General features: G+C 31.4%; 1 protein-coding gene and 1 pseudogene across 2 annotated transcripts; both read right to left on the bottom strand.

The window, feature by feature from the left end:
* Positions 1–3,544: 3,544 nt before the first annotated feature.
* LOC107626674 (receptor-like kinase TMK4) lies at positions 3,545–7,580 on the bottom strand (annotated as a pseudogene). The gene is made up of 3 exons (XR_015905346.1): positions 7,095–7,580; positions 5,363–6,525; positions 3,545–4,729 (listed from the first exon to the last, which is right to left on the bottom strand). The product of XR_015905346.1 is annotated as a receptor-like kinase TMK4 (transcript).
* Positions 7,581–16,191: 8,611 nt separating this feature from the next.
* On the bottom strand, positions 16,192–18,845 carry LOC107623938 (uncharacterized). The gene is made up of 4 exons (XM_016326351.3): positions 18,324–18,845; positions 17,933–18,205; positions 17,190–17,349; positions 16,192–16,680 (listed from the first exon to the last, which is right to left on the bottom strand). Exons 1-4 carry the CDS (start codon positions 18,564–18,566, stop codon positions 16,502–16,504), a joined length of 855 nt encoding a protein of 284 aa, XP_016181837.1. The 5' UTR covers positions 18,567–18,845; the 3' UTR covers positions 16,192–16,501.
* Positions 18,846–20,238: the final 1,393 nt, after the last annotated feature.

The following is a 20,238-nucleotide window of genomic DNA, read 5'->3' as shown; positions in this document are numbered from 1 at the left end:
TCACAGTTTTAAAATGTCGCGAAACACAGCATTAAAAATACACATTGACAGTTGTTACAAATTAGTGATAGTTTTATACTTCAAAAACCGTCATAAATAATTTAACGACACTCTTTATCAACAGTGGTCCAAAACTCATACTATGTGTTTATGTCAGCTGGTGATGCTCAAATTCGTGACTTTTTTTTTAACCGTCACAAAAATATTTAATGACGGTTAAAATTGTCGTCAAACATAAAAAAAAAAAAACATTGCCAAAATACCTTTTTGTTGCAGTGAAAATTGATAATAATAATTACATATTAATAGACATATATGTTGATGTACAACAGGATATAAGGTATTGTTTAAATAGCTAATTGGATGATAAATAAAGAATTTCCTAATATATTTTGACAAAAAGTCATGTAAACATTTTTCGATTTTAACCAATCTAAAAGGAGGTTATTGTATGACGAAATATATATATGTAATATTTTTAAACAATATAAAGGAGACAAATTAAATATAATATTAAAAGGCCTAAGCAAAAGTAAGTAGATTTCCCTTTAGCTTTTTAGGTTGGTTTCCCTTTCACATGCACTAATCATCACATTATTTTTGCTATTTTAGCTGCTGCTGCTTCTTATTTTTTTAAGGGCCGCGTGCTTTGATTTCAAATTCACAAGGATATATTATATGTACATGTGATGTGTGAAATAATACTTTATTGACGTACATATATTATATTTGTTCTCACGTACAAAACAATATGAAAGGCCTTTCGCCTTTTAATCACAACCGGAAATGAGACGTGGTTGATGGATGAAAATTTCATTTACGGATATGTGGCAGAAGAGTTGTTGAATATATAATCCATAACCTTTGGTAGATAATTAAAAATTAGGTCAAATTAAACCACTCAAAATTATTTTATTTAATATTTATTAGTTATTGTCAGTAGGGACGGATCTAAGTGCAGTGGTGTACAATTTAGAATTTTTTTGAGTAGTATATGATAATAACATTTATTTGCCCCCATTAGATTATTAAATTTGACCCCACAATAATTTTTTACTCAACTTTTGGTACTTAATCGTCAATTTAAAAATTTTATATTAGATATTCGTTAGAATGATCAATTCTCATATTTAAACGAAATTAGTATTTTTTTTTAAAATTAACTCAAAAGAATATTATTTATCTTCTTTTCAAATTAGCTTTAATTTTTGCGTAGCAACTATATTAATTGAAAGAACTTTTTTAACTATGAATATCAATAAGAGTCGGCTTCTAATTGTATTGGGAATTAAATTTTTAAATAATTGTTTAGTAATATATATGGAAAGAGAGAAATTTTGATGGTAATGTTAAGAGAAAAATTACTTAATTTTTTAAAAATATAAAACCTAAAAGAATAGAATTTTAAATTATATATTATTATTTAAATTACTATTTTAGTATTTTAATTTGTATATTAGATATTTTGAAGGCTAATCATATTTTACAATAACAAAATATAATCATAACAATAATCATGCTATATGTACATAAAAAATAATTATCTATATAAAATATATATTAAAATATAAAATACACCTTAAAAATAAGTTAAATAATACATGTATTTATACATAGATATATAGTGGTTAATAAATAATTTAATATTTAATTTTTTATATACACATATTATTTTTATTATAAAAATTATTATCATGTTATATAAATTTTGCTCCTACTACCAAAATTTTCTGGATCCGTTACTGATTGTCAGAATAATTATATAATATTAAATATAATAAATATATAATATAGAATTCAAACTCCAATAATTATTTAAGTAGACGAGTTCGTTGGTCAACTTAATCAATTTAAATTAGTTTAACTCACATATCACAATTTACTCCGTGTAAAAGAAAAGAAAAACTATGAAATTTTGTTGAAAAATTAGGGCTAGTTATTCATAATTATGCATATAGTTGATAAAAAAAAAAACATATATTTTTGTCCATCAATTATAAAAAAAAGGTTCTCTAAAAATTTTAAATATACTATATACATATTAAAAATCAACTACTAAATTAATTATTATATATTATTTAATTTACTTTTAATATATATTTTATATTTTAATATATATTTTATATTTTAATTAACTTTTTGTGGATACCGGCACCGCAGTAGAAATTTAGATGGTGTATTTAGCATCAAACTAAACAAGCATATTCGAAACAATAAACTATAACTCAAATATTATTGTCTCTCAATTCTCACCTTATATTTTGAATTTGAGTCTCTCTTCTAATTTAAAAAAAAAAAAAAATATTCGACTAGCTTCAAACACACACCATAATGCAGTACCATAAGTAAGCATGAATCATAAGAGATTAGAATTGACTAACTTCAAACACCATATTCAAATTCATTGTTCTTGTTCTTGCCATGCACATGTTCTGTTTGATGAAATGCTTCACCGTATGGCCTCCTTGCTGAGAGAGGAAGTTGCACTCCAGGATCATCGCAAGCGCATGAATACATGATGAGCTTTTCGTAGAGTAGTGAGTTGTTCACACGCTTCCATTGCTCTTTCTGATGATGATTCTTGTTCTTGTTATTTCCATTTTGCATAATAATTATCTGATTCGTATTGGTAATTTGCTCCTCTGTTCCAATCAGAAATTGTTATCACCCTTGTGCTTCCATTGTTCTCAGAATCTAAGAGCTTCTTGTTGTGAAGATACCTTTCTCGTTGGCTTTAGTTTCATTCTATTTTCACCAGATTCTCTTTGAACTAGCATCAATTTCGGCTCAATCTCATTTTTAACTTTCAAATAGAACTGAATAGATGGTGCTGTTCTTTGTGTATGTTTTGTAGAATTGGCATAAGCATTGTTCTCTGGGGTGAAAAGTTTTCGGCTCTGGTGATGGTTATTTAGGATGAACATGAGCACAACAACTGTGCTAATATTATGTCACATTCTCTGTTCTATCATTTAAATTGTGCCATCTGAAAATTAATTTTTTTTTGCAAGTTTTAAAATTTAGCTAACAAAAGTGGATTATTAGAAGAAAATTTAAATAACTTACACGAAGTCCTAATTTTAAACTATATTATAGTTGATGTATGAACAAAATAGTGTAAGGGAGTTGTGGTTTAACTTGTTTGTATGTTACATTTCATTGATCAATAACAGAATCACATTACATATATATAGACATAAGAGGAAGAAGGAAAACAATGTGTGAACACAGAGCAGAAGCTAGAAATGTATGCAGTAAGTGCTTGTAATGAGTAGACATGCACAGCAGGAAATGATAGAAATTATGAATTGAAATGGCAACTGAACTTTAAAAAGACAACTTCAATAAGTAACAGACAATACTATCTATGATATCAATAATTCGTTGTACCATATATATTGTAAATATTTCACTTCGTTCGTTATATACTAAGAATATATTTTCATATATAGTTATTGCAAATTTATGTTAGCATATATTTGAAATTTGATATAAACAATACAACAATGTTCAACAAGAAATAGAAGTTACATCAAGGTCATAATTACCTTTTATCAGATACAATTTCCTCAGTTGTTATTGAACATGTCTCATATCTATTACTATATGATGTATCTGAATATTGTGGAATAAATCTTTCAGGAGAAAATAAGGCTGGTTTTGGCGGATATGGTATTGATTCCAGCAGTCCTTCTAGCATCTCTATTACTTTACTGATAGATGGCCTATTTAATGGATTTGGTTGAATACACCATAAGCTCACCAAAGTCATTTTCATTGCAATGCCATTTTCTTCTTCTTTGTGGAGCAAACAGTTTGCAGGAATGTTACCTTGCTCAAGATCTTTATAAATCCAATCTGGAAAGCAAATTTCACTGGCATGTGATTGTACATTCTCATAGTAGTTCTGTCTCCCTCCAATAATTTCAAGGATCAGCATACCATAACTATATACATCAGACTTGTGAGAAACTCCGCCATATGTTCGGCTAAATACTTTTGGTGCAATATACCCTGGAGTTCCTCCGGTACCTATTATAGATACTATACTTTGATCCTTCTTACATATTTTAGCCAATCCAAAATCTGCAATCTTTGGGGGAAAACATTCATCCAGAAGAATATTTTGAAGTTTAATATGAAGATGCAAGATTCTTGTATTACATCCGTGGTGTAGATATTCTAGACCTCGAACAATTCCAATTGAGATTTGATACAAGGTATTCCAATCCATATTACAATTAGTATCAGAAGGTTCTTTTCTATAAGTGAACTTATTCAAAGAGTCATTATGCATGAATTCATAGACCAATGCTCTTTTATTCTTATCATAACAAAATTCCAAAAGTGAAACAATATTTACATGAGATGTTCTGCTAATGATAAAAACCCAGTCTATAAATTCTTCTACACTTCCCTTTGACTGTTTTAGTATTTTCACAGCTACTTCTTCACCATCAGCTAAATTTGCTTTATACACAATACTATATCCACCTTCTCCTAATTTTTTATGAAATGAATATATCATCTTTTTTCACTTCTTTGTATGTATATTGCTTAAGACCCAAAGAATGATAACTTTTAATAAGACTTTCCACATAGCGATCAACATGTTTTCTTTTTCTACTCAAGATTATCTTTTGCACTAAACTAAGACGCCTCTTACGGTTAAAAACAATCACCCCAAATATTGCAACAACTCCAACAACGCTACCTATGGCAGCAGCACCTGTATATATACAATGAAGAATAATTACAAATAGAGTAATGCTATATATATGAACTTCATATTTGACAAAACAAAAAACCTCTAACTTTATTTAACTTTAATTTTTTTGGTGAAGTTATAAATATTTTCAAGAGAGAAAATATTACCAAGATCCAAGAAGCATGCACAACAGAAACTTTAATTTCAGTTAAGCAACAATAAAACTTGAAAATGATCCTACACTTTTGAAGTCAAGTTAGAGATACCACTTGAGTCTATCTATTCACAATTCATAAGTTTATATCTTTGTTACCAATATCACAATAATATCAGTCTTATGTGATTTACTATATGCATTTAATCCCTTTCATTTCTGTTGTCATACAAAAAAAAAAAAGGAGAAACTTCCCATGATATGCTACCAACACATACATACTCCTAATAAACTTTTGAGTAATATTACACGTCCAAGTTTTTTTATGAATCAAGTCCAACCAAGTTAAACAGTAAGACTTGGAATAATGCTGGCCATAACTGATTTTTGTTATCTTAGACTAACTTGATTAGACTTAGTTAACAAAGAGACTTGCATTTGTAGCATTATTCTAAACTTTTAAGCATGCAACATTTCAGCTGGTGTAGATTAGAGGGTACCTAGTTTAATCCAATGAGGTTTAGTTCGAGATGCAGTTGGACTTGGTTGATTAGTTGGAGAATGCCCAACAAGAAAAGCATTATTTGCAGTATTGAGCACAACGTTAGGCGAGAATGTGGGAATGATCCCCGATAAGTTGTTGTTGGAGACATCCAGAATCTTCAGTCGTGACAAAGTGGTCAAACTTTCAGGTATTGATTCACTTAAATTATTCCCACCAAGATGCAAGTCTCGCAGATCACTTAACTTGGCAAACGAGGATGAGATGGTTCCAGTGAGATTCAGGTTTGTCAAATTGACGGTTGTGATCTTGCCTTGGATATCGCAGCTGATGAACCTCCAACGGTTACAGGGATTGTTCCCTCGCCACGAGCGCGCCAACAGTAACGGATAGTCAAATGCTGCAGCCACCTGTAGCAAAGTGGTGACTGTGTGGTGACAGGGGCCAGGATGGCCCAAACAGAACCCATTTCCTTTGAAACTTGTGATCACACTCTTGTTGACACAGGCTTAGGGCCCTGCAGCCAGTTGTTGTCCAATGAAACCTCCACCAAAGACGAGAGATTCATGAGAGGAGGTGGAGGTACACATTGTCCGCAAGGAAGATATCTTGCAGTTTGGTGCAATTTGACAAGTCAGGAATGAGACCCTGGAAGGAGTTTCCCTGAAGCCACACAATTTCCAAGTGGGTCATGGATGAAAGGAATTCAATTTTACCCGTCAACTTCTGCTGAATAAGAAACAACCATCGTAGATTGAGTAATTTTGTAAAAGACTTGGGAAACACGCCATTGAGGTTGTTATAAGAGAGATCAATGATCTCTAATTTGGGGAAGGAATCAAATGCATCTGGCAAGGAGCCCATGAGGTTTGTAGTGTGGAGAGAGAGTGTAGTGAGCTTAGAGGAGTCGGTCAAACTGGCGGGAAATGTCCAGGGTTCGAGATAGGTGTTGAAATCCAAGTTGAAGAGCTGCAAACTTGATAGACCCTGGAAGCAACCGCGAGGGATGGAGGTGAAGTTGTTGAAGTTGAGCTTCAGCTCTTGGAGGAGAGAGAGTCCGGCGAGGGAGGGCAGAGGCCAGAGAGCCAGTGAGAGAATTGTTTTTTTTTTTTTGAAACACAGCAAGCTCAACACATTAAAGTGGAGCAAAAAGTACAAAATAAAACATAATCATAAAACAAAGAAACCAACCCCTGGCATCTCTGGCAGTGCCATCAACCACCAAAAGGATCACAGCCATTCCACTCTGTGTAACTCGACCACATCCTTGTTTGAATGATCTCGATACTTGCTCTTTTATTACTAAAAATTCTAGCATTAGGTTTCAACCAGACGTTCCAGATCACTGCAAAGAACGCCGTCATCTACATCTTCTGTCCTCGTCGTCTGTTGGGCATACCAATCTAACTCACAAAATAGCTCTTTAATGGTTCCAGGAATTACCCACTCTGTACCTAAGGAGGACCGCAGCCAGGAGCACTACACCTGCCAAGTTATCTCACAAAGAAAAAATAAATGCTCAACAGATTCTATCCTCTTGTTACACAGGACACAAATATTATCACTATTAATAACAACTCCTAATCTAATCAACCTCTCCTTAGTATTAATTCTACCAACTAATATAAACCATCCAAAGAGCTCAATTCTTGGGAATACGAAGCTCTCCAGATTACACTTGTGAAGCTATAGCTCGTGATCTCGTCCGACCTCGTTTCCGATTGTAAGACCTGCACCCCTTTATTATCGAACTTCCACACAACGGAATCTTCGCTCGCAGATGACAATTTCACTGGCCTTAACCGCTCATGAAGTTTATGGACAAATTCCAACTCCCATTGGAACAACTCCCTTCTCCCAGTGAGAGAATTGTTAGTGAGAATGAGGCGTTTGAGGTTTACTAAGGAGTTGTTGAGACCTGGAAGGAGTGTTCCGGTAAGGGGCATTGAAATGAGGTTGATTTCTTCTACGGTGAGGCCGAAGCCACTGTCGGTGCACGTGACGTGTCCCCAATCGCGCATGTTCGTGACGTTGAACCAGCTAGAGGGGGCAGGGGATACGGCCTTCCTAAGCTGCTTCAGATAAGCGGCTTCATCACCCGCTATCTGGTTTTCCTTGTTAGTATTCGACACCACACGTCGCCATAACAAGAAGAAGAAGAAGAATGTTGGTAAACCACTGGTTTGAGTTTTGGTTTTCCATCTTGGTTCACCCATTTCGGATAGATCAGATCTGTGTCAAGCGAGCACCAACTGCACAAGGTTTTTTGAGAACCTTGAATGTGGGAAACAATAAACTAGTCACTAATCGTCCATTTCTTTGTCGAGGGAAACTCATTATTTATGCCAACATATGCATCATGTGATGTGGTCCGAATATTTTTATGAGGAGTGCTAACGCTAGTAATTTTTGTGTTTTGTAATCATTAATTAGTTATCAATAATGTTTTTAATAGTGTGAAATTTTATCTAATGGTAGAAAATTACTTATTTTTCTTTTGATGGTTAAGTGTTGACCACAAAACACAAAAATTACTGATCTCTTAGACTTTTTTTATTTTTATTTTGTATTATATTATTATTTTATATTGTATTAATATTGTACATGATTGATGCCAATATCATGCTGGTTGTTTCGTCGTTTGGCTGCTCTGCTCATCACCCATGTCGAATCCAAGATGTCATGATTTTATTCAAATCAACTATTCTAACAGTCTATTAAAATTAGCCATCAAAATTAATTATTAATATAAAATATATGTAAGAGTACAAATTCTAGTAATATCTATTTAGTTGTTCATTTTTATTTCCAACTAATAGAAAAATCAAAATTGATTTTAATTTTTTAATATACATTTATCTGTTTAGTGAGTTCATGTAACGTTTGATATAAGGTAAAAACTATGGAAAGCAAAAATTTGATTTATTCAAATATTGAACTGGAAGGGTTGGAAAATTGACTCAATAAATGTATCCATTGTTTCTTAACATTACATCATGTATATAAACCCGAAGAATATACCCTATTAATTAAGAAGTAAGAACCATTTTAAGATGATGCTAAGTACCTATGAAATATGGACATTTTTTTATTTATCGTGTCACGCGTTAGATACATGTTGGCTGTCATTGATAATTAAAAAATAATTTATATTTAACATCAATAAAATACAAAAATATTAATATAATTTATTTAAGTAAAATTTTGTAATTATATATATATATATAGTATTCTCGTATCTTATAAGAATTTTAAATTCGTATGTGAGTGTATCTTGGGTCGTATCATGTCCAATGTTTCGTACATCATAACTAAATACACACTCTAAATTGCTAAGTGCACACTTTTTATGGTAAACAGACAAAAAGATCCCTAGTTATTCATAACTAATTAACTATGCATAGTTTGATACGAGGAAAAAAATATGTTTTTGTTCATCAATTACAAAAAAATGTGTGTCTAGAAATTTAGGGTGTGTCTTTAGCATCAAATAAGTAAACAACAAACAAAATGCATACTAGACTACTAGACTAGACCCTTTTAGGCAATAATGGTGAATCTTCAACCTTCAATCCATACAGAAAGTGTAGCATGGACCTAGTGGAACCAATTCCCTTTTACGACAACTCTTATTTATTTTTCTCAAACATAGTACAACACACACCATAATATAGTACCATAAATATGCCTGAAACATAGGAGAATTAGAATTAGCAAACTTCAACAACCATATTCAACTTAATTGTTCTTGTTCTTGCCATGCACGTGTTCTGTTTGATGAAATGCTTCACTGTGTGGCTTCCTTGCTGAGAGAGTAAGTTGCACTCCAGGATCTTTGCAAGTGCAAGAGCTTTCATAGAGAAGTGAGTTGTTCACACACTGCACATTGCTGTTTATGTAGAATGCACTACTCATTCTTGATGGATTCGAGTAGTATTTTGTTGTTTTTTCACTCTGATTATTCTTGTTCATGTTCTTTCCATCTGCAGAATAATTCTCTGATGATTCGGAGTTCCCCTTCTTGCGATGAAGAAAGTTTGGTTTCTTCTTTGAAGAAGATTGGATTATCTCCATGTAAGCTCCTCTATTCTCACCAGAAATTGTTATGACCCTTAAGCTTCCATTGTTCTCAGAATCTGAGAGCTTCTTGTTGTGAAAGATACCTTTCTCTTTGGCTTCAGCAGTTTCTCTCTGCTTTTCACCTGATTCTCTCTGAACTAACATCGATGTTTTTGGCTCTGATTGCAATGCTGTCTTAGTAGGCTGAACCTCAGTGTTAACCTTCAAATAGGAATGAACAGATGGTGTTGTTCCCTGTGGAGATTCTGTGGAGTTGGCATAAGCATTGTTCTCTGTTGTGGAATTTTTTGGTAATTGTGATGGTTTAGGAATCAGCGAATTCGGCATTGAAGTAGAATTAGGAGGAGAAGGAACTTTCTGTTCTGGAGATGAAGGTGCCGATGATGTTTTGCCAGCAGCACCTAGAATAAACCTAAACCTTGATGTCGGAGTTTGTTGTTGAGATGGTTGAGTCTGAGGTGATGGTTTCGATGGCGTTGGGCCCAATGAGGCCAACCGGGACCATGGACGAACCGGTGGAGGGTTAGCCATTGATTTTGAGATGTGATCCAGGCTTAGTTAGAACAGCAACGTTTGTGTAAATGAAGATTATGCTTTGAAATGAACACAAAAGTTATATGATGATTAATGCAATGGTGTAGTTTATAGATATACCATAAGGCTTGTAAGTAATGTAAGATTTAGAATTGAATTGAGCACAAAAAATATGTTAGTAATGCAATGTTATTTATAGGAGAAACCTTAATATACTGTACCAATGGAAATACAGTGAAACCAAAAGAAAGAGACTTGTGATTAGATAATGTGAAAACATGTTGGAAGAAAGTTGGAGTGAGCATCAGATTCATCATTTCTCTTTTACACTTCTGTATGATACAAGTGTTCCTTTTGTATAGCCAACAATTTGTGCTTGATTTCTGGTATACTACATTGATCATATTCTATTGTACTGATTTGTATTTGTTGATAATTTCAAATATAAATAGATAAATAAATAAATTAAGATATGTGAATTTTTACCATAAATAAAATGTATTGTGCAACTACCTGTTTGAGAAACCTACATTAATTATTTTCAATTTTTAGTATTCTTTAACAAAAATATTTGGGAGACAATAAAAACCAGTCTAAATAAGCTGAAAGTTATTTTATTTTACATTCATTAATTAGCTCTGAAATAAATACATAATATTAGATGTAATAAGAATATAATTTAAATGTTATATGCATAAAATTATAGATGTTAAGTTAAACAAAATAATTTTAGATTATTATCTTCCTAACATTACTCAAATCTTTTATAACTGTTGTTTCCAATATGCCATAAAAGAAATTCTCTAGCCTCTGGAAATATTTTATTTGATCCATCATTGAACTTGGAGTAATGACGTGTTAATTGAAAAGGAAAAAATGTTGCCACAAAGCTCATCAAATTAATACTAATAATTTATATTTTGAGCAATTTGTAACCATTAACATTTTCCTTTGTTGGTGTTTTTTGTTTCTAGAAAAAAAAAAAAGAAAAATCAAATACAGTCATGTGATAACGTGGTAAGTTCTGGTTTGGCAATGGATGAAAATTGGTAGCATCTATCTTTTTTTGACATAAATCGAACCAATTGGTAACTAACTTCAACCGTTCATGTTCAAGTGATTGACATTCTTTAAATTTAGGTTAAAAGAAAACCTTAGTCAGTTGACATTCTTCAAATTTGTCATTTAAATAAATGTTTCTTAAAATAATCATATTTTAGTTGTCAAATTGCAAATAAAGTTATGTTATTTGTATTCGTTTTTTCTTCTTTTAATCTTCAACACTAAATTAACTCCATTTTTTAAATTAAATCGAAAATGTGGATACAAATTATTTTGTTACTTGTAGTCACTGTGCTTGATGCGGCTCCTTGATGCTATAATATTTTTATACTAACTAAGAATCTTAATCATGGTTGCCAATTAATAAGATTCAAGTATTTGTTCCAACTTCCAAAAGCTGGATTCATACACTTTAATTTATTACCTCAGTTTGTCACACTTGTGTATCAATGTAGCTCCTTTCCCTTCAATTACTTCCTTTTCAAGATGCTAACATATGCTAGAGGTTAGGGTCTACATAGGCCGGGCCAAATTGAATTTGGCTTAACTCAGATTTGGTCCGAAATATAGATCGGGTCTAATTTTTAGACCCAAACCCGATTCTAAATCCGATAAAACCTACGAACCTTCGGGTTGGGTGAAAATCGGGTAAAAATCGGGTGAAAACCGGGTCTTTAGCATATAAAAATCACCTAATCTCCAACCATTATTTCACAATTCACATAGTAAAATTCACTTAAAAAAATATAACAAGAACCAACTCTTCTCTAAAATTAAAGCATAACCATAATCAATACTAATATTGTCTAATAACACCAAATATTTAAATCAATACAAATAATACAATATTATGCATTAGTCTAAAGTCTTATGCATTTTAAACATAAAACATTAATTTTAATTTTATAAGGACTAATAACACAAAATATTAAGGTTTATAATATTTAAATTCCACATAAAAGTAGCCATCATCCATCACTAATAATACAAAATATTAATTGTGTATGATGACCGAGCCACCGGACCGAGTTCGGGTGACCCGAGCTATGGTCCGGACCCGACCCGAAATAATGACCGAATCTATTTTTGAGACCCTTACCCGACCCTAAACTCGATGAAATCACACTAAATTAACCCCTAAAGTGTTCGGTGAAGGGCCGGATCTTCAGACTAGACCGGGCCATGTACACCCCTACTAGAGATTTCTTGACAATGCTACACAAAAAATAGCCATAAGTATCCCTTCAATTTAGCTATATGTCACGGCCTTGGACACACTCCAACGCTACCGTGCCAGCACTCGTACTTACTCAACCTCTTGAGCTAAGACCAAGTCAGCCTAACCCTCAATACTTAGCAAGAAAGCTAAGAATACAAGAAAACACAAGAGAAAGGAAGCTTTGGTGGAAAGAACACTTTATTACTCAAGTGTGATTACAAATGATTCACACCTCCAAACTCTAATTCTCACCCCTATTTATAGCCATCCACCTCCTCAATGGATGGTTAGGATTAAATCTAATCAACGGTCCAAATTAATCATCCAGAACCTTCTTTACAAATATCTATCCTACCACAACTCTCTAAATGTTTCTAGATTATTCCATACCACTCTTTATACTTCTATATACATCTACACTCTTCTAGAATACCCTATGACCTTCTAGAGTCTTCTAGAACTTTCTAGGGTATTTCGGGACCTTCTAGGACATTCTAGAACGTTCCGGAACCATCTAGAGTATTCTCAAACACTCCAAATCTAACCTTCTAAAATTTACCGTGACATATAGGACTTAAAAATAAAGGAGTGGATCTCACTTTACACTTTAATATTATTTTTTGACAAATTAATCAGAAATCTTTTTGGCACCAGAGAACCCCTTATAGTTTTATTCAATTAACCAAAGCTTTTTTTTTTCTCTTTGTCAAAATCATGATTTGATAATTAAAATCACATTAAAATGTAGATTAACATAATTTTTTTATTCAGGTTTTACCTTTAAAATTTAAATATACTAGTAATTAAATAATAAAACTAAATTTACTCTAAAAAATGACAAAAGGGTATATATATATAGAGTCATGGTAATGCAAAGTAGTCTTTAATTTGTGTTCGTCAAAAATGGTCTCATTATATAAATTATTAGTATTTATTCCTTATTCTAGTGTACAAAGTAAAAAACAAAAGTAATGTTCAGACGAGATAGATGATTGTAATCTTGTTCCAATTTTTGACATTTTTGTGAAGCCTTTCATTAATCTTCTATGAAGAGATTGCGGCTTCCATTAACCTTCTCCATACATGACATATATTCTAGACAATTATATAAACACATAATAAAAATTCAACGGTAAGTGGTGAAGCTTGAAAATTTTCATTTTGGGAGATTGAAGAATTTGTACCATGGCCAAGATTTCATTCATTAAAGTTGCCATAAATTTTGCATGTGTCCATCATTCTAGAAATTTCTTTTTTTTTTTTTGTATATTAAATTTTGGAATATAAGGCTTTTGAGATGTGGATTTTTTTTTTTTAAGATAGAAAGGCTCGAACCCAAAATTTTTAAATGAGTATAAAAAAATTATGTCATTTGAGTAGTTGATTTTGAAACGTGGACTTTGATGATATCATAATTGATCATAGCTATAATTAATTCTAGAAATCAATTGATTTATGTACCATACATTTACATGCAAATGGAATCAGAATAAAAGGATATGCTAATGTTTGGTTTGGGTAGTGGCTAACAACAATGCGCGTTCAATTGAAGGTGACAGATAAAAAATTGTGGAACAGGATCTTCAAAAGTTAGGACAATATAATGATAAAGAAACAAATGAAACATTCACAACTATGAAAGTTATATACTAAAATCAATCACCAAAACTAATTAGTAATATAATATATATTAAAAATAAATTAAATTATACATATATTTATATATAAATATATAGTGATTAATTTAGTAGTTAATTTTTTTTAATGTAAAAATAACATTTTTAAAATATTAATTACTATTTTTGGACAATTTTCTTACATAAATAAAATACACACCAATTTGAGTTGAGCGTTGCCAACGTCAAACTTTTTTGTGCATGTTTTGCTTGTTTCTTAAATAATATGTATTGCTTGCATGCTTCATTAAGTGGCGTTAATAACGCCTTCAACATACATATTTCATTCTTTGATTCACGCTATTAACATGTATATAAGCTTCATGAATTAACGTTAGTGCATGCATACTTTTTGTATTTTATTATTAATTAATAGCACATGCATGCATACTTTAATAATTAATTCACTAATAATGCATGCATAAGCCATTAAGCATGCATGCACTAACGTTAATTCATGAAATTTATATGCATGTTAATAGCGTGAATCAAAGAAAGTTTGGCATTGATAACACCCAATTCGAAGGGCGCTATGCCTATTTTAAATTGGAAGTTCTTGACATACTAGACACTCTTGGAGTTGGACACTTCGGCATTGATAACACACTCAAGGTAAACCTAACTGCTTCCAACTGTTTACGTTCAACATCTAATACACATAAACCGCTACTGCGTGTAGCGGTTTATGCCCAAACAACATTCTACAAAAATCGCTGCTGTGACTTTCTGTTCACCTCCCAATGCACGGTTGCCAATAGCGGTTTATGTTCTCCCTTGTTCCGCTACTACAAGTAACGATTTCTATAGATTAATAAAAAAAAATATATTTGCGTCTTCATTTTCAAAAATATATAATCAGATAAAATTGAACTCTATTTTATTTATTTAAGAAAATTGCCCACCATTTTTAGTAGGATTAGTATATTATAAAAATTGTTAATGCAAAAGAAATTGATTCTTTATTTTATTATTTTATAAATATACATATCTCCGTTAACAAATTACTCCCATTAAATTGTTATTGACACTTCGCTGAGTTGCTGTGTCCGATATGACACTCACCGACACTCGTCCCATACGCGTGTTTGCTGTGTCCAACCGTGTCTTAATAAAAAATAAAAAATTCTTCTCCGGACATATTTCGACACACCTAAATACCATAATGTGTCAGCGTGTCCGTCTTATTCTTAACATATATTTTTAAAGTAAATTTAGATATAGTATATATTATTATTTATTAAAACAAAAAAATATTTTAAATACTTGATATAATTAAAATAAGACATTAAAAATAATTAAAAATTTTAATTTATATTTTAATATCAATAAAATATCAAAATATCATTATAATTTATCTAAAAAATACTTTATATTTATATGTATGTGTATCCCCGTGTCATGTTTAAAATTCACGTGTCGACGTATCCCACGTCGTGTCGTGTCGTGTTACGTGTTTCATAGCTTTGAATTAATAACACTTTTATATCCTTGTCAAATAATAGACTTATTAGGACCTTCACTCTTTAATGTCAAGATAATAATTAAGAATCCGAAATAATCATATCTTGCCTTAGACTTGAGATAAAACTCTCATATATGTGAGCCCTGCTGTAGTTTTCCCATTTGTAAAAATCTTAGCAATTCAATTTTCATAATTTTCATGCTTATATATATATAAGTATTCGGATTCATCAAAATAACCATGACATTAGCTATAAAGTTGAGAGAGTGAACATGAAGGTTGGGGGGTTTAAATTTAAATTCCAAATTTAAAATGTGTTGAAGAATATAGAATCCAATCAAATAAGACAAGTTTTATTTTTATAGTGAATTAATTGTAGTCGATTGATAGTGTTGTCATAGACACTTATGGGGAAAAAATGAAGAAAAGGATATGCTAATCTAAGAACGAATTTGGTGAAGCCTATAATAAAAGGGTATTTGTATGGGCAAATTTTAGATATTTGTTTTAGTGATCTCAAAAATAAATATGGCTTCAAAATGATGCAATAATGACAGACATCAATTATGTAAACATCACCCCCCAGACCTCAAAGCTTTCAACTTTTTCTATTTTCATTTTACTATCCATTAGAAATTTAAACTTTTAGCCTGTATTTTAAATACTTTTAAATAAACTTGAATTATGGTACAAAACATTAGTAAAACGAAAAATAAAATTGTTTATAAGATGATAAGTTTCAAATAAATACATTAAAAATAATTATTCTATCACTATTCCATAAAATAAAATAGTTTATATATAAGAGACTTGAAAAATTAAAATACTTAAATATGAAGGGAACTAGTCTTCAACTTGCAAATTACAATCCCTATTATCACAGCACTTTCGTGGAACACATTTTACATATATTAGAAAAATTCTTATTATTTGATGTTTCCATGGAAGAGAGCTAAAAGGAAAGCAAATGCTCTCTCCCTTTCTTTTTATCTGTCATTGTTATTTTTTGGTACATGCTTGAATCAATAAGTCAGGATTCAATGTCACAATGACAAATAGTAAAGAATGAAAAGAGTGTGATTTTTTCACATAAGAATCTTACATTCAAGGCCATTGTGTGAACTCAAACACTTTCATTAAGATCTCAAAACCAGTAGGAAGTTGAGATATAAAGAGAAGAACATTTAATGTATTGAATGTAATGTGAAGACTTCTGGCCAATTCACTCCCTTTCTGCATTGATGGAACTAGTGCTGCTGATAGTGCCCATAATACTGTGATAGCTGGTGGACAAAAGAATGCAGCATAATCATTTTTCGCACCAAAATAATAATATCGTAGAATGTTATACTTCTCTAAAAGATTTATTTTCACATACTTGCTAAGTGTTTATAGTAAATCTTTACTTTGTAAGCATGATTCATTTCAACACCAGCATTTTGATCTTTGAGATTGGACTCCTTCAGTTAATTTGGTCCCCCATTACCAATTTGCTAATGTATCAAGCCACATGATATGCCATATGGTCAAAACACGTGACATGTTAGCAGTCAGCAGACTTGTAATGGCGGAACTAAAATGGTCGATGCAGTGCAGCTACACCGACCAAAATGCTGCTATCGAAGAGTCTAAGGACTTAAATGAATCATTTTTATGAGATCAAAGTGAAGTACATAGTTAATCAATATGTTTAGAGAACTGAAAAAGTGACGCACTCATAAAAAAATTGAATTTTCTTGTGATCCTCATCCTCTTAATTTTTCCATAATCAAATGTAAATTTAAGACTTTACCTGTTCCTGCAAACAGATGTGGACCTGGAAATAGCTTTCCCGTCCTAATCCATGTGTTTAACCCTCCACCAACAGCCTCAAGCACCCCAAATCCTAAGAGTATGGATCCTGCATTGTAGTGCCTATCCCTATAGGAGCCTTTAAGCAGCCCTTTCCTTTCCTTAATTTGAAAATCAAGCCAATAAGTTAGGTGATGGCCATATGCCAAAATCAAGTATTCAGTAACGTAGGAGTAAATCAAGGTTTACATTTGTTATAGTTTCAACCCAACATGATGTAACTAATGAAAAAATGCAAAGATCTTAAACCTTGCACAAAGATCAACAAGTGTTCATGTTTTCGGCTAATGATAGATAAGACAAGGTACACCCCAAAATTTGGAAAAATATGTTAATATATCAAATGAACCCGTTTAAGTCCCTAAAATTGTAAGCATAGATAATATTGTCCCTAACTTCAGGAATTTGCTGTTAAACCTGAGATTATGTTGTTGTAAGTTAAATTAGTGTATATCTCCTTGCAACACCAGCATCAACAGCTAAATCTTTTCCTACAAGATGGGTTTGGTTACGTGGATTAAATAACACTATAGTGCCATGACATAGACCATAAATTGTTCCAAAATCCTCGTCAAATTGACTCTTTGCATTTTCAGTCTAAACAATCATAGTAGCATAGCAAAATGAAATTCAGAAAAACAACAGAATAATAGCATAAAAAAAAAAATTGTGCAAAGTTATCACCTCAGTGAGTTGCTGGATTTTGAGTTCAACAGATGATGATGGTGCTTCTGCTCCTTCCACTGGTTTCCCTTCTGGTGTAACAGGTGTAGACTTCACTTGTTTCTTGAGCTCATTGATCTCTTCCTGAATAGTCCTCACGCGCCGCCACTGCCACCCCAAATACCCTGTCCACAATGTAAAGAAGAACAAAGAAATCATCACAATAGGGTGTATCAGAGCAAATGTTCTTCCTTCCAATATCCCAAATTCTCCATCAACAGCAAGTGCAGCATCCTTGTCAAAATAGAAACACCCCATCAGAAAACAAAGATCAACAACTATAGTGACTAACCTAAATTGGATCATTATGCATACAGAAACAAGAATTGAAGGGCAGATCCTTATTCCTTGCCTTTTGTTCCAACAAGAATGGGAATGTGAGTGCTGTGAGTGTAAGTGGAACAGTTTTGAGAGCATTGCTGATGCTATGTTGTTCTAGAAATTGTGTTGCCTTTGGAGGATCTTTTGGGGTGTTCAATCTTGCTGAGATTGATGAGGGAAGTTGGTGAATTTTTGGGGTTGAAAATAATTGGTGTGGATTTTTGGGAAGAACTGAAAATTTCAAGAGGCTAAGTGTGGAAGCCATACTCAGCATCCCTAGTTTCAGTTTAGAGAGGACTTTGATCAAACAGGTGGAGGGGACACAGGAGAAACAAAAACAAGATGAGAATCTCAGAGGAAATGGGAAACTCCAAATAGTACAGAAGATAAGAGAAACTTGAGTTTAGATTGAGATTTAGATTAGATGTTGAATATTGCAACACTTTGTTGACTAAGATTGGTAATTCATATGTCATGGTCCCACACAACAACACACTTGGCAATGCCATGTATCACAAATTCAAAAGACAAAAGGCACATGTTTCATGTAGTTGGAACTAGGGGCAACTAGAAATAGAAACTATAAACGGTCAATTTCAATATTTCATAATATAATATGACTATTATTATATTATGTATTTTATTATATTATATAAAAAAATTTATTTTTATTTTTTTTATAATATCACTCCAAATATAACTTTTTTTATATATATTTTCATAAATTTAAAAAAAATGAGTGACATTATTAAAACAATAGCCAATAGAATACGACATACCGGAGTTGAAAAATATTATATATTTTTTTTTACTAAAAATAGGAGACTCGAACCCGTAATTTCTTAATTGAGTACGAAGAGACTATGTCATTTGAACTATAACTCATTGGCCGAAAAATATTAGACTTAAAACCAAAAATACCGGTGACAAATATCAACATATTAATTAATTGATTTACAAGGTACTATATTTAAATTGAGATTATGTCTTCTAGTATATATCATATTCTTATTCATGTTCTATCGATAGTATATAAATTAAATATTTGTAGTTTAAAAACATGTAAGTAATTTAATATTTAGATATTTTATATAAAAATATTTTTTCTATCAATTGTATGTAATTTAATATTTAGATATTTTATATAAAAATATTTTTTTTATTAATTATGTTTGATTATGATAATATAAAAATATTTATTAATTATATTAAAATATCTTATTTTAAATAAAAAGTTTAAAAGGCACGGATTGTATATTTTAAAAATAATTGTAATGTGTAATTGATCTAATTTTTTCTTTTTATTTTCATTTCTTAGTGTTATAGAATTTTTGGTCCCGTTTTTCTCATTTTTTTATAAATTTAATTTAATCATGTATCTGATTATTTGAACCGATTCAATCTAAATTATTCGGTTCAAACACAATTACAAAAAATATATCAACTCAATTTAAACTGATCAATTTTAATCAATTCGATTTTTATTTGCATTTAAATCGACCCAACCGGACTCGATTACACTTCTATAGTTAAGCCAATAATTCTTCTTATTATTTGCAAAGATTGACATTTGTAATTTTTTTTATCAAATATGTTTCATTATTTTTCTTCAAATAAGAAAATCTTTAAAATAGAGAAAAAGGAGGAGGGATGAAGGGTGGGGGTAGCTTTGCATAAACAAATATTTGTAAATTACTAATTTGCTCACTCATTCCAAACACTAATCAACATGCATTTTACTTATGAGGTTTTCTCCAACTTAATGACCTTTCGTATATATATTTTGAATAACTTTTTGACTAATATATAGCCAACACTTATAGAAAGGAATAAAATATAATAATTTATATTTTCTATGTATATGTTTTCTATTAACTTGTATGTAAATTTTGCCAATGAATAATAGCTCAAATGACATAGTCTCCCAATACTTAATTAAGAGGTTG

This window comes from Arachis ipaensis, chromosome B2 (genome assembly GCF_059453495.1).
Source record: "Arachis ipaensis isolate K30076 ecotype BB chromosome B2, ASM5945349v1, whole genome shotgun sequence".
Taxonomy (NCBI): domain Eukaryota; kingdom Viridiplantae; phylum Streptophyta; class Magnoliopsida; order Fabales; family Fabaceae; genus Arachis; species Arachis ipaensis.
Note: the sequence above shows the minus strand (reverse complement) of the source record. Positions and strands in the feature narration are given on the sequence as shown.

Excerpts from the sequence above, each read along its gene's own strand:
- LOC107623938 (XM_016326351.3), bottom strand. The coding sequence starts at position 18,566 with ATGCTGAGTATGGCTTCCACACTTAGCCTCTTGAAATTTTCAGTTCTT. Across the intron at positions 18,206-18,323 it reads CATTCTTGTTGGAACAAAAG|GATGCTGCACTTGCTGTTGA; the intron begins GCAAGGAATAAG and ends TATTTTGACAAG. Across the intron at positions 16,681-17,189 it reads ACATCTGTTTGCAGGAACAG|CTATCACAGTATTATGGGCA; the intron begins GTAAAGTCTTAA and ends TTTGTCCACCAG.